We start from the raw sequence: 25,407 nt of genomic DNA, 5'->3' as shown, positions 1-25,407 counted from the left end.
GACTGCACCGATTAATGGTGGCTGACAGTTAAATGCCATACATTGTTTGAAATTTTAAATCAGGCAGCTTGACTCTATTGGTCAAGGCATTGCCCTGAAGAATGAACCAGACTGTCTGTGTTTTCTTTCTTTCTGTCTGTCTGAAAAGAACAGGGCCCTGTGTGTTAATATACGTAGCTCCAGTACACACACACACATGTGCCACACTGCGAGACTGGTGATCTTAAATTGGTTGTCAGCGTAGTTTTTAGCACACTGAGGATTGTTTAGCAAATGTTGTCCAATCACAGAATCACAGCTAATGTTGGACACTGTTTTGTGTGTTGCAAGCATGGACTGGTTGGTATGGTCTGTACCTTGCCTGTTGCGAACAGCGGAAGGGACACGCTGTTTGATACATCCCAAAGACTGGAGGCTTGTATGGCCTACATAGCATCACACTGGCACTGAAATTTGTATTTCAAATTACTCATTTGTATAATAGGCAGAATGTCTTTTTGGCTTTACAGCAGCATCCAATTAATGATACTGCATAGTAGCAATGTGAAACAGCTAGCTTCACCTGTTGCTCAAATTTTTGAGAGACCTTCCCCTTCCAGGGCACTCTGAGGTAGACTGGGCAAGCTTCTTTTTTAGCTTTGTGTAAGATTTATGTGAGAGCCCTGTTTATTGATAGAACATTTTCACTCACTGTCCGTTCACGCCATTTTCATGGTAGGGTGGTGGGGGACGGGCTGGAGTCGGGGGCCACTGCTTCCAGAACCTTGCTTACGGTGGAAGCTGAGGCAGATAAATGCTGAAAGGGACAGATTGGAAGGTCTGCCTTCATATCCTGGGGTATTGGTCCTGTTGAGTGTGAGGCCTCTTGCCCTCCTCATCTCTCAATGCTTCCCATGCCCACCTGCCCACTCCCATGTTCCATCAGCCCCACATGCCCACCCAACCAGTATCCACAATGTACAGAATTCTTGAGCACTATAATAACTTTGAGGTGTTCTTAAATTGTCAAAATAAACAGTAATTCAAGAACCACATCAAAAGTCATTATCCTAAAACTGTCAAGTTAAGCAAACTCATAATCTGCTTGACACAAACTCCTGCTGAGCTGAATCTATTAGTGAGGTTTGGAACACAGCCAAACATTCTTGAGATTGCATTGCACACCTTTTTTGTTTAAACTTTCAAAGCTGAATACATTAAAGCCTTTGAAGTCATTGAAGAAGCTCAGCCATCAGTTCAAGCTTTGAAGCATCACTTCCATTCTGATTGTGCCATTTGAGAGTTTGCATCAATTGTGAAGAAATCAGTTGTACCTTTCTTGGATAATAAGAAATATTGTCCCATGTGACCTGGCAGGTTAAATTTAATGTAGGGCTAAAAATGGCAAATGTGAAATCTGAAATAAAGACGGACTGAACTTATTTAAAAATACACAGCAGCTATGTCAGTGTTTGAAAAGGAAGGATTACATTTTGTTACAATCCCTATGGGGGAACTGTAATTCAAAATAATTAAATTTACTGAATGACCCCCAAATGAAGAAATTTTGCTTTTTTGTAACTTTTTTATTTTAATGTGAATCAGAACAAACACAAATTAAACAGGTTAATGATACCTCAACTAAAATCCCTTTGAATAGTTGATGCAATAAATATATGTCATATACAGCCACATGTACCCAGATCACTCCCTGCAGACATGTGACACTATGTAACTACACAATTCATAATATGTTATTTATTCATGTAGGGCAGGTCAGGAGCTCTTTCTGACAACTACTTTCACTGTCGTGTTTTGTTGGTATGATTATCATCATGGCACACTTCTATGAACGCCCCCCACCCCCCCCACTCAGTTCATGACAGTCCTTATGGCATAGCTTTTCAGAGTTCCTTTTCAACTGATCACAGCTCTCAACTATTCTCAAAGCCTGCTAGGTTTTAGACCTTTCTGGCCAGCTTGCATAATGTCTCCAAGAGCTCCCTGTCATTTTCTCTGCTACCAGAAAATCTGACTTCTTCCTGAGAGAGATTTGCTTCTTTACCTTTCAAGAATTCTGTGTTCTTCCTTCTTCTTTCTTTTTGTGTCTGCATCTGTGTGCTGATCGCCTTCTGCCTTCAGCTCTCTGTAGCTCTCCTTTGTGTCTGGCCAAATCCATATCTTCACTTCCTTCCTGTTGGTATTGCTTCCTGCTCAAGGGCCACCAGGTCACATGGACAAGTATTTATTGTTCAGGAAAGGTATGACTGATCCCTTCACATTTGATGCAAACTCTGAAAGCCCTTCTTCAAACATTCTTAAACAATTGGATTCCACAAGCGTTTTAAAGAAATTACAATGTTTTCTTGACGTACTGATTCTGGGTCAAAGCTCATCACAACTTTGAATTAGATTCTTCAGCATGATGACAAATGAGCATTTTTTTAAATTGAAAAACAGAGGGGAGCAGAACTGAATATCTGGCTTTTGAATTACATCATAATTTTTAATATAAGTTGAACTCTCATTTCACTTCTTATGTACAAAGATCATTTCAGCCAGGCAGTGAAAATTCCTATAGATTTTCACTTCTTGGTTGAGATTAAATTTCAACTTTCAGGGAGGAGTTGATGAGAATGTTCTCAGTAGAATTTGTTTGAGCTTGAGATTTTGGATGCAGTTGGCAAAAGTACAGTACCAAGGCTAATGTATAGCTTGTGTGCACGCTGTTGAAGACCTGCAGAATGTGTCAATTATTCACATGAACCAATAGACCCAATAAAAGGAGAACATGCTGGAAATTCTCATCAGACCCTGCTGTGTCCCTGGAGAGAGAAACAGAGCTAACTTTTCAGCTCTTCATCAGAACTGACAAACTGTATAATACCCTAATCTAGGTCTTTGTATTGCCACACTGCTTCCCTAGCAAAATATGTTTGATAGGAACAGAGGAAATAGGAGCAGGAGTAGGCCATTTTGGACCCTCGGACCTGATCCGCAATTCAGTTTGATTATGGCTGATCATTTACATAACAGCATTTGAGCTGTTCAGATCACAGATGAAATTAGACACCAATGTCACAGTTTTGCTATCAAATCGCAGGAATGAAAGTTTATTTTCCAGAAGGCTTCTAGCAATCAGTGGAGAAAGATTACCGGGAAGTAGTCTTTGCACCTCCTTGTTCCACCAGTTGATGCCAAACACCTTCCAACCTTGCCATCATATGCTGCAGCGTCTGTGTTCAAACTGAAGTGCAAGCAGCAGTAAATTATAGGCTGCTGTCTGGAATTCACAATCAGAAGCAGATTAGTTCATTATTAACAGTAAACGAGATGAACAGTGAGATCTTCCCATGCACTTTACATAACAGCAGTAACTACACAACAAAGCAGTTCATTGTGTCAAGTGTTTTGGGATGATTCTGAGTGATGCAATAAGGTTTTTTTATAAACACCATACAAAACAACTTTTTTATCTAACTTCAGGGTCTCTCTTTATTCAGAAATGTTACAGAAAGATGAAAGACATGACTTGCATTTATATAATCCAAAGGACACCAGCAAATTTATTACTTTTGAGGTGTAGCCATTGCTGTTATTTAGGCGATTATGGTCACTAATTTACACGAGGTCTTGCAAAGAGCACCACAATAAATGACCAGCTAATTGTTTTTTATTAGGTGATACTTGTTGATGGATAAATGTTACTGTTCTTTGATTATGAGCTTGGGATCTTTTACATCCACTTAAACAGACCAATGTTGTTTGCTTTTAATGCCTCATATTTAAAAATAGTATTTCTGGCATTGCAGTACTCCCTCAGCACTGTAGTTTAAGGGTCTGGTAAATACAGGGTTAATGTGGGACTGAGTCCAGTACTGCCCACACAGTGATATAAGAAAGCACATGACCCTAGACCTAGGGTTAGTGTAGTGTTGGTCAGAGATGTTAAAACCTAGTCAGGAACTGTATATTGTATATAGTTACAAGTAGTTAATAAAGGCTTGCTGTTACCATACTGAAGACTATGAAAACTTTAACATCCCAACAAGTACTGCTCCAAGGGTTGGCTCAGATTTTGTACAGAGGTACAGCAGTGATGTTTGGAGCAATAACAACTTGTTGACTCAGAGGCAAAAGTGCTATCATTAGGCCAGGTTAACATTTGATGGAGGGAGTGCTTGTCATGTTATATACAGTCATCATTGCCGTACCAAGCAATGCATATATCTAATGAGGTATCAAATGTGCCTGCGAAGCGAAAAATAGAAATCCATGAAGACCCAGCAAATTACCATATTTTTGAATAGTTCTATAGCTAAAAGATCTTGCTTACACTGAAACAGTTGGTTTTGCTTGTTTTAAATATTATATCTGGTGAAAACCTATTACAGTCTGTATTAAAAACATATTGCTGTTATTTTAGATTGTCTGTCTGTCTGTCTGTCTCTCTCTCTCTCTCTCTCTCTCTCTGCTCTCATTACTATTTTTGTCATCTCATGCTGAAATTCCCCTCCCAAAGTGGAGGTGGCTCTCTGATACCACTTTTTATATGTGAGCCTGGACGTCACATGTCAGCAAGGCATTTTACAATGGGGACTATCACCAATAAGTCTGATTGTGAATTCACTTGACATCCACCAAATCCAGTAGGAGTCCCAACCAACTTATTCCTCCTCTAATTTGAGGAATTTGAGGGCAATTATGACATCCCTTCCCAACTAACTCAAGTCTATCATTGTAACGATCAGTTAATTTTGTATAGATCGGTGATTAAAACTAGGGTTTTCTTGGTTAGAGTCTTCAGTGCCATATCAAGTTATGTCCACCAATTTTTTTTATTCGTTTAAGGGATATGGGCCAGCATTTATTGTCCATCTTTAATTGCTCTTGTTCAGAGGGCATTTTAAGAATCAACCACTTGCTATGGGTCTGGAGTCACACTAGGCTAGACCAGGTAAGGATGGCAGATTTCCTTCCCTAAAGGACATTATTGAACCAAATGGGTTTTTGCAACAATCGACAATGGTTTCATGGTCATCATTAGACTTAATTCCAGATTTTTATTGGATTCAAATTTCACCATCTGCAGTGATGGGATTTGAACCCAGGTCCCCAGAGCATTCTACTGGCTCAATGCATCAATTAACCTTGTATACTTTCAGAATAGTACTTTATGACATATGTAGAAATGTTCAAACTGTTTCAAATTATTTAGAAGTCTACTGACTGGTTTCTGTTATGTAGTAATTTTATACCATGTTATATAGACTGGAATAAACCTTTTTCACATGATTAAATTACACAAGTATGAACTATTGACTAAAAATTGGAACATTCCTAATGTAGACTTATAAGTAGCTTAGTATGTCTAAGCTGCTATAAAAACAAAGCATTGCTTGAAATTGTTCAGGCTGCTTGTCTGACATCCAGTACTGGATGAGCAAAAATTTTGTTGAATTAAATGTTGGGAAGGCTGAAGCCATTACTCTGTTCCCACTGCAAACACCATTCCCTCACCACTGACTCAATGTTCCACCCGAAGCACTGTCTGATGCTGACCCTAAGTATTCACTATCTCAGCCTGGTCAAACAAAACACTGAGCTTCTGTCCCCATACCCTCTCCACCATCAAAACGACCTACATCCACTTAAGTAATATAATTTATCTCTGCTCCTGCCTCAGATCATCTACAACTGAAATCCTCAGCCATAGAAAATAACATATATGTACATTTTTACTTCCAAAAACGTATAAGTCCAATTTAATTTGTGATATTTTGAAACAGACTAGATCTGGTGTCATACGTCAGATATATTCCTTGGTAGGGTCCTCGGAGCTCTTTTTATGCAATCCTTGATGTAGATTTGAAACCATTAACTTAAAAATGTTTCCCAAAAATTGCTTTGCAAAGGTGGTTGCCATCTTTGTCTTATTCTTGAGGCTAGGTATCAAAATGCATTGTGTTCACCAAATGTTGTTGTTGTTGTTGGGATCCCTAGATATTTTTGAGCTGTTAGATCAATCAGATCATTGTGTCCATTTTGCAACTGAACGTTGGTATCAAATTCTCACCTCCTGGCAATGTAAACATTACTTCATTTGTATGAAAATTCTGTTGGTTGTCTGTGATGTAGCCTAAGGGGAAAAGATTTAAAGAGCACATTGCAGAAATTTAAAATGAATAATTACTTAGCAGAAAAATTAACTTTTATTATAGTTTCACAGGTAAGGATATGTGCTCTGACTCTCTTTCAAAGTCAGAGCAAACAGTTGACTAAAATAAAGTCTCTCCATATGTCCCTTTAGTGCTGGCATAGTCACACCAAATTAATACCCAGAAATAGAATTGCTGAATTAAAATTGGCAAGACTTAAGTGTCTCCACTAAGATCTTTCTTACAGATAAGGGCTGATGTTTGATTAACAATCTTCAGCTTCAGCTAACACACAGATCAAGCTCAACATTTCACAATTGAATGGGTGTCATGATGAAAATTGCAACCGCAGAGTTGATGCCCTGTTGTATATATTGACTAAATTGTGCTGGTTATAACGCTGTTGGCATTCACATCAGGAAGTTGGGTGTTACAATGGTTACACATCCAGTCTGATTTAGTGTGTAATAGAGAGAAGTCTATTCTGCAAGGATGAAAAGCACATCGTCATCAAAACTTAGCCATTGAGAGACAATCATTGTCTGTGTGCTTTGTTTTTGAACAATTTTTGAGCATGATTGTGTTGTACTGAAGACCCATATAATCATCTTTTGTAACTATTACTCTATTTCACTTCATTTTATTCTATGCGGGATATTTTTGAGAGAGATTTAAAGAAAAAAACTATGAATGCAAGCCCCTTAATATTTTATTGAGACAAAATTAGTTTTATTGCTGATAGCCCCAACCTTTTTTGCTTCTGACGCTCCCTTTTGTGTTATAAAATTCCACAAATCCTCTAACATATAAGTATTTTTCTAAAAAGAAAACTATCAGATGGTTGAAACCCTCCATAGCCAGTATCATCATCTCCCTCCGCTGTGGTCATTTGACAGTCTCCGGCTGGTTGAACTTGAGTTGCGACATCAATTTCTTTAATGGTATTAAGTGCCTTTAGTCAAAACTTTTCAAAACACTTCACAGGTTGAATTTTGAGGGAGCCAACTTGCTCAGACAAATGTAGATGTTTCTTCAGAATAGCAATTGGGCAATTGAGGGATACCAAGTTCATCTCGCAGAACCCTGGGGGCCCATGGCCTCCCCAGTTGAGCTTCTCAGTTAGCCTGCCATGACCCAGAAATAGGCAACAAAGATCACTCTAGATGATGAGGTATAATCGGTGGTTGTTTGTTTTAAGTCAAGATCACTCATTGTCAGAATTCCTCAGGGTTAGTGAGTCAAAACTGCGCTGCGTAGGACTGTGGAAGCTGAAAGTTGTTTTCTATATATAATATACAAAATCCTTACTGTAACATTTCCTTGAAACAATAATAAAATCCACATAATTTGTCACAAAGTTTGAAAGTCATGGGAAACAACAATAGTTGCTGTTCAATGGTAGATTGTTTTGTTTGTATTACGTTGTATTGAAGCCTAGCTAAAGATTGCATTGTGAGTAAGCCTATGATAAATTGGTGGCAATACAGAAAGGAGGAGTAGAAAGACAGGACATAAAAATAGAAAGGGGCAAATTATAAGATAAAAGGAACATAGAACATAGGAAAACAGGCTGAAGTTATAAGTACAAGCAATGAGTTAAAAATTCAGCTGTTTGAGCCGTACCGCAACAACTATTTACATAGCACCTTTGAATGTAATAGGAGTGTTACAAAACAAAATTTGACACAACTGCATAAGGAGCCATTAGGGCAGATGACCAAAAGCTTAGTCAAAGTAGTAGGTTTTAAAGAGCGCCTTAAAGGAGAAAAGGGGCAAAGAGGTTTATGGAGATAAAAATCAAAGAAGAGGTGGGTACAACTTGCTGTATACAATACAGAATGATTTAACAACAGTGCCAGTGATTGTATTATTATACTTTGAAATTTTAGCCGCTGTTCGATTGCTAAGATTCACCAGAATGGCGAGTGTAACGGGGAATAGAAGAGTAATATGCTTTTCACATATATAAATTTACATGGAACATAAACGTAAAAGACTCTTACTGTTGGGTTCACTGCGGGGCCCAAATAGATTTCTTCTGAGCTGTTTTTGAAACAAACCTGTGGGGCCAGCTAGTGCTGGCATGAGCTCCAGTTCTTACCTTGTCCTCCATGGTTGTTTTCTACCATGTTTGACCTCCCCTGGCCTTCCCAGGAGATACCAACTCTAATTTGCAAGGCAATGGCAGCCTCTGGCAGGGCTACCACATGCCTTTGTTGCTGGCACCAGGCAGACAGGCAATTCAGACCTTCTGGAGGGGTTCTGTGCCACTGATTGGGTGCTGAGTTCAACTCCTGGCTAATTAGCCAAGTTACATTTTAAAAATAACATTATGAGCAATGCAGCACGGGTGCAGGGTCAGAACCTGGAATTCATCCAATTGTCATGTTCCCGACCACAGATTGAAAATCTAGACCTTATTATGGACAGTGTGTTTCCTCCACTAAAGGGCAGTGGTGAACATCAATCTGTCAGCTTCATGGTCACTTTCACTGATCCCATTTTTCTTATTTCCAAATATTTAAAACAAAATCCAAATTTTCAAATTGTCACTTTTGAGGTTTGGATTTGTGTTGCCTGGATTTTTTTTTCTGGATTACTACTCCAGTAATGAACATAACACACACAAATAACAAAAATAAAGTGCAGGAGGTTTGAAGTGACTCATTGCATGGCATAGTCTGGGAAAGAAATGTAATATTATTGACTGTAATTTTTTTTAAAAAGGGTGTCCATGAAAGCATACAGGAAATGGGGGAAGGGTTCCATTTTGAATTGCAATTGGGCACAGTGCCCAGGCTGTTCAGTTTTTCCAGCAGTTGTTCAGGATTAAGGAAGTCAATTGTAGTGCCCCCATCTGAGGTAAGGCTAGCAAACAACACATCTGAAGGATTAAAGGCCTTTGCTAGAGGTGGGTAAATTGCCAACAGCACTTTTGAGCTCAGCTGCATTGTAGTAGGCCTAGACTTTGAAGATGAAAGGATAAAGAGTATTTATTTTTTATTCAATTTATGGGCTGTGGACATCACTGGGAAGGCTACCATGGGTTGCCCATCCCTAAATGACCCTGAGGGTGCGCTTCAATGTTGTACTCTTGCCTTTCAGTCAGACTGTTCAATTTATATAATTAAGGTATTCCCTTTAATCAGAATCTACTAATATGTCTACTCAGTAGTAGTTTGATCAATGATTTGCCCTTGAAGGAAATGGAAGATAGAATTTTGTAAGCAGAAACTAAACTTCATGTTGAAGTCTATAATTCATTGCTTTACGCTTTAATACTGTTCTATTTTTGTAAATTGATTCTTAGTTCTAAAACAGTTCAAAACAAAATTTCTTAGCTGGATGCATTTTATAATCATGTGAATTTTAAACTTATTTTGGATTTGTAACTGACATTATCAGGCAAGGCAGTGAGGGACAGTTTAGGGGATGTGCCTGTAGAATTCAGAAGTTGATAATCCAGGTGCAGCTCAGTGACATACTTGGCAATTGTAATAAAATATGATAATATTAGGGCTGAACAGCTTGTGAGGGACATTTTAAACATTTGCTTTGGAATTATCAGGGAGTATTTGGGTAGCTCAGTTCCTGGAAGAGTTGGGTTGACGAATTTTCAGCCTATAGTAAAAGCAAAATACTGTGGATTGTGGAGATCTGAAAAAGTGTTGGAAAAACTCAGCAAGCCTGGCAGCATCTGTGGAGAGAGAAACAGAGGTAACGTCTCAAGTCCGATATGATTCTTTGTTCTGAAGAAGAGTTATATTGGACTTGAGACATTAAATCTGTTTCTCTCTCCACAGATGCTTCCAGACTTGCTGAGTTCTTCCAAAGCTTTTGTATTTATTTCAGCCTATAATTTCTGGATCAAGTTTGCGTGATAATGGGTAGATCTACTTCGGTTCAAACTTTTACAATTGAGATGCTTTTTCTCTTTGGTTCAACAGGAAGATACGTATAATACCATCTTGTCCCGCAGTTTTATTATGTGAAGGGGATGTTACATGAAACCCATCTGTGGCATAGGTAGGAAGATTGCTTGCTCACACTGAGTGGGAGGAATGGAAAAGAGCGAGTTGGATCTCTATGAATATTCTCTCTGTGGCTGTACTTAGCTAGAAATAAAACAAGTGGTTAAATTTATTGTAATGAAAATTCTGAATATCTTTACCTCCTAAATTCAAAGTAGTCCAGTTAAAGTTGTCTGGCCAAACTGGTTTCTTGGCTTTTGCTTGTGTTCAGTGTGACAATTATAGCATAAGAGTATTTGGCATAGCAAGGGTTAATGTGGACTGGAGAACAGTACCGCCCACCGTATGATGTTGAGAGTCACAGAATAGGATATTCGGCATAGCAAGGGTTAATGTGGACTGGAGAGCAGTACTGCCCACAGTATGATGTTGAGAGTCACATGATAGTGAACTGAGTACAGTACAGTCTAGCAGAATCCAGCATGGAGATTTTACCTTGTTAGGACTGTATCCTGGAGATGTATATTGTTACCAATAAACACTTGTGGGAGAATTTTCTCTCTGCCGGATAGGCGCAGAGCCGATCGCCACCATTTTATGTGGGCAGGCCAATTAAGGCCCACCCAGTGTGATGTGCACTGAGTACAGCTCAGCACTACCTGCGCGCACGGGAGGGGGGGGCGAGGAGTGAGTGTCAGGGCCTGCATTCTTTCGTGCATGTGCACGAAAGAGCGCAGAAACCTCCGAGGCATGGAGCTGCCTCAGGGAGATTAAGTTCAGTGTTAAAGTTGGAAAAAATAAAAAGATAAAATTATTCGGACATGTCCCCTCATGTGACCATGTCACATGAGCTGGGTCATGTTTATGAATTTTCATAATTTTTATTTAATTAATAAAACCTTAATGAAACCTCATCCCACCTGTGGATGAGGTTTCATGAAAAATGCGAAGGCCGCCAGGGCTCTTTGCTTGCCCGTCAATATTAAGATTGGATGGGCAACTTTCTCAATTGGGTTAATTGATTTGTAAATGGCCTTAATGGGCCTTAGTTCGGTGGGCGCGCACCGGAGTGGACTGCATGCCCGCCGAATGAAAGATGCGTGGTGACGTCGGGACACATGCACGACATCACCGCACGTCAGTTTATGCGTCAGCGAGCGGGACCCGCCCCCACACACAGACCAGAAATTGCTGGCCTTAATGTTCAACCACGCATGCCTCCAGACCTCTTTATGAGACAAAACAAACCCTTCCCAATAGCAGTGAGCTGTAGTACCTGGACCATAGCTCTGGTTTAGTGTTTGGAGTATAAATTGTTTCAAATTTAAAGAAAACATACTTTTCAGTAATGTCATGTGAAATTAGTGTATGTAAATATACTTGTTTTGAAAGAGCAAGGAATTGCTGAGAATGGTAGAATAGTAGCAAGTTTTGGCTTCTTCAATGGCTGGTCTGTTAGAGTGAAGGTCCAAGTCTAAAACTTTCTTGGCTTGCAGTGATGCAGGTCTTATGTAGACCAATCTGATCAAGTTCTGGTAGGATGATTTACTGTATGCACTACTTATAAAATCCATTGTTTAGAAATAAATTCACAATCTTGTTACACACAATGGAGGAATTCTTCTTCCAGGAACCCCAGCATGGAAAAACTGTAAAAAGATAAAAGATTGCGGCAAAGATTAAGGCTGAGAAAGAGGAAACAAGAATGAGCATACAAAATAAGATTTATATAAAATCTCAGTGCTATGAGAATCTACAATGAGGGACACATTTAAAAAATGCAGAAGAAATCTGGGATTTCAGACAAAAGAATCTTGAATTTTTTTAATTTAATAAAACAATTGGCTTCACCACTGTAACAACTCTAGGTTCTATCTGTTGATTCCATCCCATTACTCAAGATACCAGCACACAGCCTTGGCATATTACCTGGTTATGTGCTTTACTTCAAACATGAACTCCAATCCATCAAGAGACATTTATTTTGACCTTTGACATCAGCTGCCAAAACATCTATTTGCACCTTTGTAAAAATGGCATGTCTCTGTCCTTAGCACAACATCTCTCACCACTGCTACACCACTCCATCTACAGCTACTGCTTTATTGGATCTTTTGGGAGTCTCTCTTTTCATTACTTTTAGTCAATTAATATACTTTGGCACCTTTGTTAAACCATAGAGAGCATAATACCTATTTAGTGACCAGCATGAACAGACGGTGGACCTAGTGAAATATACAAAGCTAGATTCTTGTAATACATTGCTATTACATGTACTGTTGCTGATGTAAAGGTGTACCTATTTAAGGCTTAAACCTGTTAAGGTACATTTTTGGGTGGAAGAGTCAGCCTGTTCCCATTGAGGCAGGCAGCATGGATGCTTGGTGCTTCTTCTTTATTGAAAAATTTTGCAAAGTTGGCCTGGGTGAGGTTTGTGCTGCCGGGTGCCTAATTGCTCAGTATGGGTAGAACAGTGTTTTGTGATATCACATGGTGCAGCCAGCCTGCTGCTCTTAAAGGCAGTCTGGCCCTCTTAAAGGGAAGTTGCCCAGAGTGGAAGGAAGCTTCAGTGACACATGGAGCTGACGTTTTTGGACATAGTATCATGGGTTTCCATTTTACCAGTGCTTCTTGTATAAGTACTTGTTTCATGTTATTACACAAGAAGCTGATGTACTGATTATCATTAAACATAATTGGGTAAAATACCCAAAGCAAAAAAGATGCTCAATCTTCACTTGTTTCAGAATGATGATCAATTGGGAGCCTGAATCCAGAAAGAGCTACCGGTTGAGAGAGAATTTTATTAAATGGCTCTGCTACCGCATCAGGATTTTGGGCGCCAGCACTGGTTGGTGTAAGGGTTGGGTCTGAGGGATTTGGGTATGGGTTGAAAGAGAATCGGTCATTAAGTGTAAAAAAAAAAACTCTTGTCATGAGTTAACACAATTTTTGATGGCTTTATGAAAATGCTAATGCAGGCTGCTGCTTGTTGCTTAATCGCACTGTTGTGCTGTTATGTCAGACAATCTTTACAATCTTGTCTTATGTTTTTTCACTTGTATATGTTTTAAGCCATTGAAGGTTTTTGACATGTTCCCCAATAAACACTGAGAACAAGCAATCTAATCAAAAAATACAGATGGATTTTAAAAAATCTAATGACTGACTGAATCTCCATCCTAGCCATTTCCAGATGATGTCCAACTGAATATACAAAAGCTAAATAATTTTAAAAAGGAGTCCTGAGGGTTATGCGGACTTACAAAACAAAATGGTTTTCTTTTAAAAACAATTGGTTTGTCTCCATGTTAGCAATGGGTTTTACATATCTATAGATAAAAACAAAAAACTGCAGATGCTGGAAATCCAAAACAAAAACAGAATTACCTGGAAAAACTCAGCAGGTCTGGCAACATCGGTGGAGAAGAAAAGAGTTGACGTTTCGAGTCCTCATGACCCTTCCACAGAACTGAATGAATATTAGGAGAGGGGTGAAATATAAGCTGGTTTAATGTGTGTGTGTGTGTGTGTGTGTGTGTGTGTGTGTGTGTGTGTGTGTGTGTGTGTGTGTGTGTGTGGGGGGGGGGTGTGGTGGTGTGGTTGTAGGGACAAGCAAGCAGTGATAGGAGCAGATAATCAAAAGATGTCACAGGCAAAGGAACAAAGAGGTGTTGAAGGTGGTGATATTATCTAAACTAATGTGCTAATTAAGAATGGATGGCAGGTACAGCTCTAGTGGGGGTGGGGTGGAAAGACTAGCAGGGCATAAAAGATTTAAAAATAATGGAAATAGGTGGGAAAAGAAAAATCTATGTAAGTTATTGGAAAAAACAAAAGGAAGGGGGAAGAAACGGAAAGGGGGTGGGGATGGAGGAGGGAGTTGTTGAATTCAATATTCAGTCCGGAAGGCTGTGAAGTGCCTAGTCGGAAGATGAGGTGCTGTTCCTCCAGTTTGCGTTGGGCTTCACTGGAACAATGCAGCAAGCCAAGGACAGACAGGGGCAAGAGAGCAGGGTGGAGTGTTAAAATGGCAAGCGACAGGGAGGTTTGGGTATTTCTTGCGGACAGACCGCAGGTGTTCTGCAAAGCGGTCGCCCAGTTTATGTTTGGTGTCTTCAATGTAGAGGAGACCGCCCCTCTCCTAATATTCAGTCAGTTCTGTTGAAGGGTCATGAGGACTCAAAACGTCAACTCTTTTCTTCTCCACCGATGCTGCCAGACCTGCTGAGTTTTTCCAGGTAATTCTGTTTTTGTTTTACATATCTATATATCATTTTGAATGTATGTAAATTTCCATCTGTTGAATCAGTTGAACAAGGAACATAAAGTCATTTGACTCCATAAGCTTCCCCCACAATCACCCCACCCTGCCCTCCCCCATTGGATAGATTGATCCTATACATCTGTCCTCTCACCGCAACTCTGTCCATTGCTTTCAACATGTCAGAGATTTGAGAGTCGGTGGGACACAAACTATAAAAGCTTAGCATTAGCAGTGTCATGAGGCTATGCCCCTTTATTTTCAAAAATAAGATTTCTTAGCTTTCAACTGACTAACTTTTTCAGAACTGAGACAGAGCAAGTTACTGAAACATGCCAGGCCACGGTTCAAGCTGAAGGTGAGAAACCAATAAATCACCCTTGGGGATGTGAAGAGAGAGACATTGAATCACACACCCATTGAAACTCATAACTGTCTAAAGAAGAGACATTAAAAATGCAAAGTACTGGATATTGCAACAATGGCTGCCACAGACAGTCTTACCCAAAATCTCTTGAAATACACAGTGAGTGAAGTATTTTAAGGCAAGGCTGTCAGCCACTAGTGAGAGATTGCAACTGACACAGATGTGGTGCCCAAAAAGCCTTCAGCAGAGAAAACGAACCGAGGGCTGCATGTGCTCCACTTCTCATTTGGAGTAAGCGTGTCACCTGGTTTGAGAAGCCAATTGTACCAGAAACCTACAGAGCAAACCGAGAGCTCGTGATAATTACAGCAACTTCTAAATCTGACCACCTCCAAGAAACCAGCGAATCTAAATCAGCCACGATGTTTTAAAATCTATGCTTCAAGGACACAGGCTCTAACTCTCCTTACTTCTGCTGCATGTGTGTGTGTATCCCACTAATGACTGCGTGAGGGCTGAATGATTCTTTGCCTCCTTATCGTTCACAGCTTAAGTATACGCTCTGATCTGGAAATGGCATATCCTCAAAACAAAAAAACTTTAAACCTTTGTGATCAACTGAGGAGGTTGCGTACAGGGGAGCCAGTTCACCCATTCTCACCTAGTGGTAACAGTCATCGTAAATTTACATTTGTAAACCACTTGAATTGTTTCACCGCAGTCTAGTATAATTTTCTGTTTAGCTGGTCAGCCATTGTTTGGAGAAGTATAAACCATTGCTCTGCTTCTATATTGTAACCAGAAACAGGCCTTGAAGTCATTGAGGGCAAGGCAGTGTTCAAAACACAAATAAACTTAATGGCACAAATGCTTCTATAGGGATGGAGGGCCTTACATTGTAATTTTGGGAAGCCGCTTCAAATAACATTTTCAAAATTTTAGAAAAACTGGAGGAAAATAGTAATTCTGAACCAGCAAATATTCTTGTAGAGGTTGTGAAGGGGCAGACTGACTCTCTGTCTCACAACACCGAGTCATGAGTAACAGTCATACTAATGACTGGTTTTAAAATAAACAGACACTCCCTTTCAAAACAGACTGTGTTCTCTCTCGTACTCCATTTGCTTCAAGAATTAAAGTTATTGAATTGATCTTCTGCTCAAATTAGGCCTGAAAGCATAAAGAAGACCATCCAGTTTGGTTAAAGATGGAAAACCACACAACTCATATCTCCCGGGAAGAACTGGAGGAAATGCAGGAAGCTTTTAACAAAATAGGTATGGTTTTTGTCTGTTTATAAAACTTTGGCTTTCATCCACTGTTCTATTTTGGTGAAACAAAAGCTCTATTGATATGGTTGTGCTGCTGTAATTAACTTCTAGACTGTTTAAAAAATATATTTTAATTACATCGTCCTTCAGTAATGAAATAAAAACAAAAAACTGCGGATGCTGGAAACCCAAAACAAAAACAGAATTACCTGGAAAAACTCAGCAGATTCTGGCAGCATCGGCGGAGAAGAAAAGAGTTGACGTTTCGAGTCCTCATGTTCTGTTGAAGGGTCATGAGGACTCGAAACGTCAACTCTTTTCTTCTCTGCCGGTGCAGCCAGACCTGCTGAGTTTTTCCAGGTAATTCTGTTTTTGTTTCTGTAATGAAATGTTGATCTAAGTGCAGAAGGGGGGAAAAAATTCCCTGGGGTTGTGGCCCACTATAGAAATGACATGTAGGATTTTTGCCCCGATTGGGGGTGGGGAAACAGGCTGGGTGTGTGCATAATTTCATGCCACTGCACAGCCTGCTGGTTTACTGGCATTATCCTTTTCCCCCAAGCCATTTGGGGAAGGCTGAGTTCAGGGGAGAATGGCTAGCCTCATCTAAGCAATGGATAGCTTGTTAAGGCTATTAAGATGCCAATCAAGACCAAGGATCAGAGCAAATTAGAATTTTCCTGTTGGTCTGCAGGCCCTCTGCGGCTTCAGTAGGACAGCAGCTGCATGGAAGTGACCTCCCAGTGGCAGACTAGGATTTAAGATGACACTGAGGCCCTCACCACAACCCCCCTCCCCATCACCCGACAAATCTCTGACCACAAGATGGAGGCACCCTTTTACTCCCGTATCTGCACACACTCTCTCTCTCTCTCTCTCTCTCTCTCTCTCTCTCTCTCTCTCTCTCACATATATTCTCATTTGCATCGGCAAGCCACAGCTCCTTCCAAGTTGGAGCTGATCCTACTGACCTCCAGCTTCACTACCCTGCCCATATTCCTGTGAGGCCAAAAATCTATCTATCCCAGCCTTAAATGTATCCAATGATAAAGCACCCACAACCCTCTGGACTAGAGAATTCCTAACTCTTTGAGTGAAGAAGTTTCTCTTCATCGCAGTCCTAAATGATCAGTCTTTTATCCTAAGACTATGCTGTGTTTTACCATGTGTATACCCTGTGTTTTAGATTCCCGACCAGCGAAAACAATCTCTGTGTCTGTTCTATTAAGCCCCTTCAGAATTGTGTACATTTCAATGACATTACCTCACCATTCTTCGAACCTCCAGAGAAAATAGACCCAATCTGCTCATCCGCATCATCCCAGGGCCCAATTTAGTGACCCTTTGCTGTACCACCTCCCATGCAAATATATCCTTTCTTAAATTTGGAGATCAAAACTCCACATAATACTCTAGATGTGGCCTCACCAAAACCCTGTACAACTCTAGTAGGACTTCTTTATTTCTGTACTCCAATCCCCTTACAATAAAGGTCAACATACCATTTACCTTCCTAATTGTTTGCTGTACCTGTATGTTAACTTTTGATATTCCTTGTACAAGCACACCCAAATCTCTTTGAACATTAACACTTACAAGTTTCACACTTAAAAAAAAATCAGCTCTTCTTTTCTTTCGACCAAAGTGAATAACTTCACCTTTCCCTGCATTTTAACCCATCTGTCATCTTGTTGCCCACTCACGTAACCTGTATGTCTCTTTGCAGCCTCTCTGTATCCTCCCCACAGCTTCCCTTTTCATCAAGCTCTTTATCATCAGCAAACATAGACACATTACCCTCTGTCTCTTCATCTAAGTCATTAATATAGATTATATAGATAATATCAATCTAGAGCTGAGGCTCCAGCGCTGACCTTTGTGGTACTCCATTTTTCACTACCTGCCAACTTGAAAAAGTCCCATTTATGCCCACTCTCTGCTTCCTATCTGTTAACCAATGCTCTATCCATGCTCATATATTACCCCCAACTCCATGCATCATTATCTTGCCTATTAACCTTTTTGTGTGGTACCTTATTAAATGCCTTTTTGAAATTCAGGTATACTGCATCTACCGGTTCCCCTTTATCTACCTTACTAAATATATCCTCAAAAAAACTCCAATAAATTTGTCAAACAGGATTTCCCTTTAGTAAAACTATATTGACTTGTTCTAGTCATACTATGCTTTTCTAAGCGCATTGTCACCACTTGCTTAAGAATAGATACCAGCATTTTCTCAACAACTGATGTTGGGCTAAATGACCTTTAGTTGCCTGTTTTCTCTCTCCCTCCTTTCCTGGCTGTTCTGGTGCAGACTGTATAAATCTGATTTTTTTTTAAAAAGATCTTGACAATTCTGGCTACGTCAGTGATTATGAGCTTCAAGACCTCTTTAAGGAGGCAAACCTTCCCCTGCCTGGTTACAAGGTGCGTGAAATTGTGGAACAAATTCTAACTGTAGGAGACCACAACAAGGACGGAAAGATCAGTTTTGAGGAATTTGTTTCGGTGAGTGAACATTGCATTTATTTTCTGTGGTTAGTAGTTCTCCTTTTGGTTCTTTGTCCTTTGTACATTTCCAGACACGTGATTGTTTCTGTGCAACTTTCCGCTGTACTGCTTGAATAATTAATCGGATGTTTTGTTGGATTGAATAGGAAGTGAAATGGCCTCCTGCTCATCATTTACTTATCCCAAAAGAATCCTAAGACCATAAGGCGTAGGAGCAGAAGTAGGCCATTCGGCCCATTGAATTTGCTCCACCATTCAATGAGATCCTGGCTGATATGATAACCCTACACTCCACTTTCCTGCCTTTTCCCAATAATCCTTGATTCCCTTACTGATTAAAAATCTCTCTATCCCATCCTTGAATATACTTAATGACCCAGTCTCTACAGCCCTCTATGGTAAAAAATTCCACGGATTGACTACCCTCTGCGAAGAAATTCCTCCTCATCTCTGTTTTAAATGGTCGCCCCTTTACTCAGATTATCCTGAGTATAAAGATTAGTTAAATTGGATTTTGGTCTGGTCTCCTACTTGAACCATGCCTATTTTCTCCTTGGAGTTCTGAGTTCTTAGTCCTTGAATTCTACTAGCTGGGATGGGTTTGGGTTTATGACTCTTCTAAGTTCACTGTTAACTCTGCTGTGCAGGCTGGACTGCAGGAGGCTCATTTCTGGAGTGCATTCATTTACAGACCACACAATGTTCCAGTTACAAAGCTTCTGTCCTCCTAACCAGTTCCTAAAGGACAGTTATACTGGAGCCAACTACTCAATCGTGGAATCGTGCAGTGCAGCGGGAGGTTATTTTGTTTATGTCGTGAGTGATTAGGATCTGGAATGCATTACCTGAAAGTGTGGTTGAGGCAGGTTCAATTGTGGCTTTGAAGACTAAATTGGATGGAAGTTGAAGGAAGACCTTTGCGCGGTTATGAGGAGGGAGTGGAGCAGTGGGATTGGCTGGATTGTATTTGCAGTGTTGGCACTGGCTGGATGGGCTGAATGGCCTCCTTCTGTGCTGTAACAATCCTAGGATTCACACACAAGTTTATCTTTTTGGTCTCTATTAAGCCCTACTCTTCTTGATAGACTGCAGCATTTCAAGTGCATATCCCAGTACTTTTTAGCTGAGGAGTTGGAGTAACTTTTTCACCCCGGGATCTGAAAGTCGCTGCTAGGAAAGGTGGTAGAGGCAGAAACCTTATCGCATTTGTTACAGCAGGGGTGAGAGAATTGAAACCCTTGTTCCCTTCCCATACACTCTGTAATCAGTATGCATTTTCAAAAGGAAGAGGTGTGTGTAGACAATTTGAATAACCAACAGTAAGCACTTTGTGGGTTTAAATAAAGGGGATTATTTGTTCATGTGTTGACCCTGAAAATCTAATGCTACAGCATATATATTTACACACAGTTGCACACATCTTGGAAAACACAGTGGCAGGATTGGTAAAGAAGAGTCTTTTCACTCCTGAAATGTAGCTATGTGAATTCAGTAGCCAAAATTGCATAGCAGAGTTATTGCAGGATTCTCTCGAAGAGATGAACTTCCTGCAGGTCATGAAGTTAGTTACTTGTAGTCTTGTCACTATGAGATTGGTTTGCTGTATTGGTGAACTTAAAAAGAAACCAGCTTAGAGACCTTACAATGTTGCAATCACCAGGTCTTAAGGCATAGATGTTGCTGCCCTCTTTTGCTGCTGTTTCTGCAGTTGTTGTGCCTTGCAGACAGTACTTAATGATTATAAGGGGGACCAACATGGCTGCCTCACCATGTGGTTTCTCACAGTCCCCTTTTCCAAATATGGTGTTGTGCTTCAGTGGATTAGTCACAACCTGAGCTATTATTAGCAGACTTTTACCTTGTGGGTTTGAAACAACATCATCTTGGTTTCAGAATGACCCATTCAAGTCAGGAAATGCCCTTTGGATGGTTTCAGGAGATGAGTCATGACACTTCTTAGTCTGGAATGTGTCTTTTTGTCCTTTCAAGACAGTGTAATATTTTGAATCCACAGACTAAATCAGGTGTCTCTCGATTGCCACCTTTTGTAGCATTTTAATTTCCGTTTTTAACAAGAGGTCAGCTCCAGAAATTCCACACTGAGTACCATTTTATATTTTAAAATTATGACTATGACATGACTTTATTGGACATGACACATATCAAAACTACTTGGATATGCACTTGAATTGCTGTAACCTACAAGGGCCAAGGACTGGAAGATTAGAATAGGCTAAATGGCGAGGAGCTGACACGATGGGCCAAATTGCCTCCTTCCATGCTGTAAATGTCATCTATGATTTTTTTTTTGTCTTCCCAATTGATTTGAAAGAGAGGTGGAGGATGAAGGGTTGCTTAAGAAAGTTACTTTTAAAAGTAGAGGAAATCATCAAGCAATAGAAACTGATAAGTGAGAGCACACATTATACCAAGAAATACCACTTCCATTAAAATATGAAGGTGCCAGTATTCTGGATTTAGTTAATTGGATTGATATAAGTGAAGCATTGAAGCAGGGGATAGTGGCAGAGAGGCAGAAGATCAGGTATGATCTTGTTGATAGGCAGAGCAGGCTTGAAGGCCTATTTTGTCTGTTCTTATGTAATGGTCCAGAGTATTGACCTTTTCACTTATGAACCAGATTCAAGCCCAGACCAACAGGCAAAAGTTTTCCCTCTGCTTGCTGAAAATGTCCAATACGTGCATGGACGTCCACTCATTTCCTTGTCAAGTGTTAGTCCGTAGCATGTATATCTATAAATTGTTGTTAGCTTGCAAACTCATTCGTAAAGGCACCAAAGAGAGCAAGCATTAGAGTGAATTTTCCTGATATTGTACCTGGACATATTAGATTGCCTGGGTCCAGATGAATGTAGGAAACTCCCATGGGGCATGTGCATCTCAACTTCGTTTTCCTATGCTTACTGAAATCAGGAGAAAAACCAGGAAAATTTACCTGCTAGCGTAATGTTTTTTAAATTCTTGGGATGTGGGAGTCGCAAGCAAGGCCAGAATTTGTTGCCCCATCCCTAATTGCCGTTGAGAAGATGATGGTGAACTGCTGTCTTGAACCACTACGGTCCCTATCTGGTGCAGGGACACACACACACACACCCACACACCTGTTAGGAAGGGATTTCCAGGATTTTGATCCAGCGACAGGGAAGAAATGGCATTACAGTTCCAAGTCAGGATGGTGAATGGCTTGGAGGGAAACTTGCAGGTGCTGATGAAGGATAGAGTATTCTGCTGTAGTTTGGGTTAAGCCACATTGTTGACCAAATGTGAAAGGAACTTTACCCTTCTTCTAACCTCTCTGAAATATGATAGGGAAGTATTTGTGTTAGAATGCTTGGGGGAAAATACCTATACTTATCTTCCATAAATGAGGTTACTTCCCTTAAGCCCAAAAGCACATTTCTGTGTAGTTTACTGGTCTTTCAATTCATTACTGTATAAAAGCACTCTTTTTCTGTGTTACCTATGTCCACTTAGTCACAGATCAGCTATTAAAGCAGTAGAATTTTGTTTCTCATCTGTAAATCTTTTGTGTTGTGGTATCCAAGGGTAAAATACAAGGAGATATGAAATATAAATGAACACAATCATAAAAGAAATGCAAAGATTAAAAACTGGGATCCTTTCTTCTGTTGCCCTTTTTATCATTCATCAATTCTTTCTCCTCAGAAACAAATGTTCTGATTGACACAACTGCTGTATTTCTTTTTAAATAAATTAAAATAGTAAAGACAGAGGGTTAAAATCTATTGAGGTACAGCCTGTTCCTCACATTTTACATGTATTTCTCATTGTAACTGTATATTTGGGAAAAATAGCTTTGTTAAATTTTTTTAGTTAACCTAGAAACTGAAGAATGAGCTTTATTTATTTTAAGTTTGGGTATTTTGAAAAGTTCAACTAGCAGATCCTATGCAACTTTGATCTTGGTAAGTCAGAGGCTGCACTATATTACACGGAGGGGTGGGGAAGAGGCATTATATTTATGTAATCCATATTGCTTTATTTGCTACCCAGCCTGTCTTTTTAATACCCCAATGTTTCCTATGCTCAATTGAAGGTTAATTGGTTATTTTTTTTAATGATGTAAAGTCATAGCTGAAGTGTGATGGATGCACTGAGATTTATTTGTCACCTATTCAAAGTCATGCTTCTGCATCTACTTTCAATAGATGCCACACTTATTCCAGTAACATTTTTCTATCACACTTGTCTATCACAATTAAACACATCTATTTGTTTCGCTTGTATCCAAGACTTCTAAGCTTGATACGGTTTCACAATTTCCCCTGGTGGTGGTCATGTCACCCACCTTAAGGCTGATTTTAAGAGCTCTTTGGCCTATTTCTTCTGCCCTGTTGATGTTTTGTTTTCTCGGACTTCAGGAACTGGTCATCAGAGGTTGGAAGGAGGAGTCCCCCCTCAAGTGGAACTAGGTGGAACGCTCTTTCAGAGAGCCAGTGCAGACCCGATGGGCTGAATGGCCTCCTTCTGCATTGTAAAGATTCCGTGAAATGATAATGCTGCAATCCCAGCTATTGCAGGAACCCGATTAAGTCCCCTCCTGTGCCTTCAATGCTTTTAAAATAAGGAAAGCACCTGCACCTTTTAAGCTGAATACAGGCAATAGCTAAGATTCCAACTTGAGTGATTTTTGGGGAGATGAAGACTTTGGGAGTTTAGGGGCTGTCGGCCCTGGGTTCTGGTTCCAGTTGGGGGAAATAATCAACAGTATTTACTCAAGCTCCCCCACTGGGTTTTGTTGAAATCTGTCCATTTGTTTTTAAGATGTATTGTTAACAAGGCTGTAAACATTACCTCTGCCCACTTTCAGTAGCTGAGGTAATTAAATCAGAAAATGCTGGAAGTATTTAGGTCAGACAGCATCTGTGGAGAGAGCTAACATCAGGCTAATAGCCTTCCATCAGAACTGGGAAAGGTTAGAAAGTAATAGGTTTTAAACAAGTGAAAAATAAACGAGAGCAAAAGAGAATCTAATGGATCCAATCTAATGGAACCTTCCTCGAATCTAGGCTATTTTAGTAAATTAAAACCAACACACCGACTATCTCACTGGCCACTTCTTTTAAGACCCTAGGATGTAGTCCATTAGGAACTGGGGATTTGTCAGCCCGCAATTTGCTTCCTACCACTGCTCTGGTGATTTGTAATTTTCTTGAGTTCCTCCCATCCTTCCATTTCCTGTGTTACCGTTATTTCTGGGATGTTACTTGTATCCTCTGTAGTGAAGACTGATGCGAAATACCTGTCAGTTCATCTGCCATCTCCTCCTTATTTTCCATTATTAATTCCCCAGGCTTACTTTCTATAAGACCATTGCTCACTTTAACTTTTTTTCTTTTAGAAATTCTTACTATCTGCCTTTTGTATTTCTAACTAGCTTTCTCTCTCTTCTAATTTTTCCCTTATTAATTTTTGTCATTCTTTGTTTTTTTTTTTATATTATGTCCAATCTTCTGTTCTGCCACCCATCTTTGTAAAATTATATGCTTTTTCTTTAAGTTTGGCACTATCTTTAACTTTTTTTAGTTAACCAGGGATGGTGGGTCCTTCCCTGGAATTTTTTTCTCGTTGAAATGTATTTATTCTGTGTATCCTGAAACAACTCCTCTGTATTCACCTATCTCTTAACCTAATTTGACAGTTTACTTTACAATCTTAATTAAGTTTAAAATACTAGTCTTAGATCGACTCTTCTCTCCCTCAAACTGAATGAATGTAAACTTCACTCACGTTAGGCTGTAACTTCCAAGTTCCAGTGTGTTGTAATGAGGGAGTACACCAAAGATGTTCTGGAGATCCCTCCGCCGCTCCCCCCCCACCCCCCCCCCCCCCCTCCCCCTAACTTCTGGGAAGCTCACAGGTAAGGTTTGCACAGCAATTGCCTGGGAAATGCATATTTCCCTGAAGGCCTGACTCACCCTGCCCCCCAAACAAAAGGTCTGATCTAACACGACCCCTCCCCCTGCCCCCATCCCCGTACTTATTTATTAACATCTGTGCTACCTGTTTTGTTTTGAACGCTATGTGCATTCAGATACAGAGCCTTTAGTTTTGTCCTTGTTTGTGACTTTTGTAACCTCTAGCCTTATCTGCTGAGTTACTCTTAGATTTGTACTTTCTGCGCTTTCCTGTCATGGTCTGTCTATCATTTCCCATATTAATACCTTCTGGCCTGAATTTTTCCCTTGTTGGATGTGCATGATCAGCAGGCCCAGAAGCAGACGAGAAATGTGCTTCCACCTGTGATTGGCCCCCGACTGTGATCTTACACTGGCTGGCCAAGTAACAGCCAGCGAAACTCGCCCGGAGAAAGGCTCAGCACTGCCGTTGGGAGCGGGAAGAGGGCAGGTGCTAATGTCACCGTGAGTGCTGGTGAGCAGTTCAGGTGAGCTCCCTGAAGGCAGGCAGATGCCTCAGGGAGCTGCAGACCTCCAAATAATAAAAAGCCCAAAAATGCTGCAAAAAAATGTCAATTGCAGCACAATCTGCTGAAAGCAGACCTCATTTAAAAAAAATACAGTCCCCAGATATTTATTTTAATTTTAAATCCCAGCGGAGATTTCATCTTGCCCTTGGATGAGGTTTCATCAGAAATGTAAAGCCCGGCTGGCTGTCTGCCAACTGTAAAGTTGGATGGGCCATGAAAAATTGTTGACAGTTGGGCTATTAATGGGCTTAATTTCCCTCTTAATTGTCAGCAGCCACTATCCGACTTTTACATGTGCCTGTTGAGCAAAATATCATCTGAGTGCACAATGACATTGGGCCACTCGCCCGACATCATCTCGTACGATTTCACGCCTGTTTGGGTCGGGTGTGAGACGTAAAATTCTGACCTTTG

The 25,407-nt window shown here is 40.2% G+C and overlaps 1 protein-coding gene across 5 annotated transcripts in view; it reads left to right on the top strand.

Moving 5' to 3' along the window:
- LOC121290071 (plastin-1-like) overlaps positions 1-25,407 on the top strand; it is a 135,779-nt gene that overhangs the window by 51,099 nt on the left and 59,273 nt on the right. For 2 of the 5 annotated variants that reach the window (XM_041210230.1, XM_041210238.1), the window contains exons 2-3: positions 15,908-16,016; positions 18,358-18,521. In XM_041210230.1, coding sequence (XP_041066164.1) covers positions 15,947-16,016; positions 18,358-18,521 — 234 coding nt within the window. In that variant the 5' untranslated portion in view covers positions 15,908-15,946. Of the gene's footprint in view, positions 1-7,845; positions 7,946-8,967; positions 9,000-14,708; positions 14,731-15,907; positions 16,017-18,357; positions 18,522-25,407 lie in introns of those variants that run through there. The other 3 variants (XM_041210254.1, XM_041210263.1, XM_041210245.1) reach the window with 3 other exon arrangements.

Source organism: Carcharodon carcharias, chromosome 2 (assembly GCF_017639515.1).
Source record: "Carcharodon carcharias isolate sCarCar2 chromosome 2, sCarCar2.pri, whole genome shotgun sequence".
NCBI lineage: Eukaryota > Metazoa > Chordata > Chondrichthyes > Lamniformes > Lamnidae > Carcharodon > Carcharodon carcharias.
Note: the sequence above shows the minus strand (reverse complement) of the source record. Positions and strands in the feature narration are given on the sequence as shown.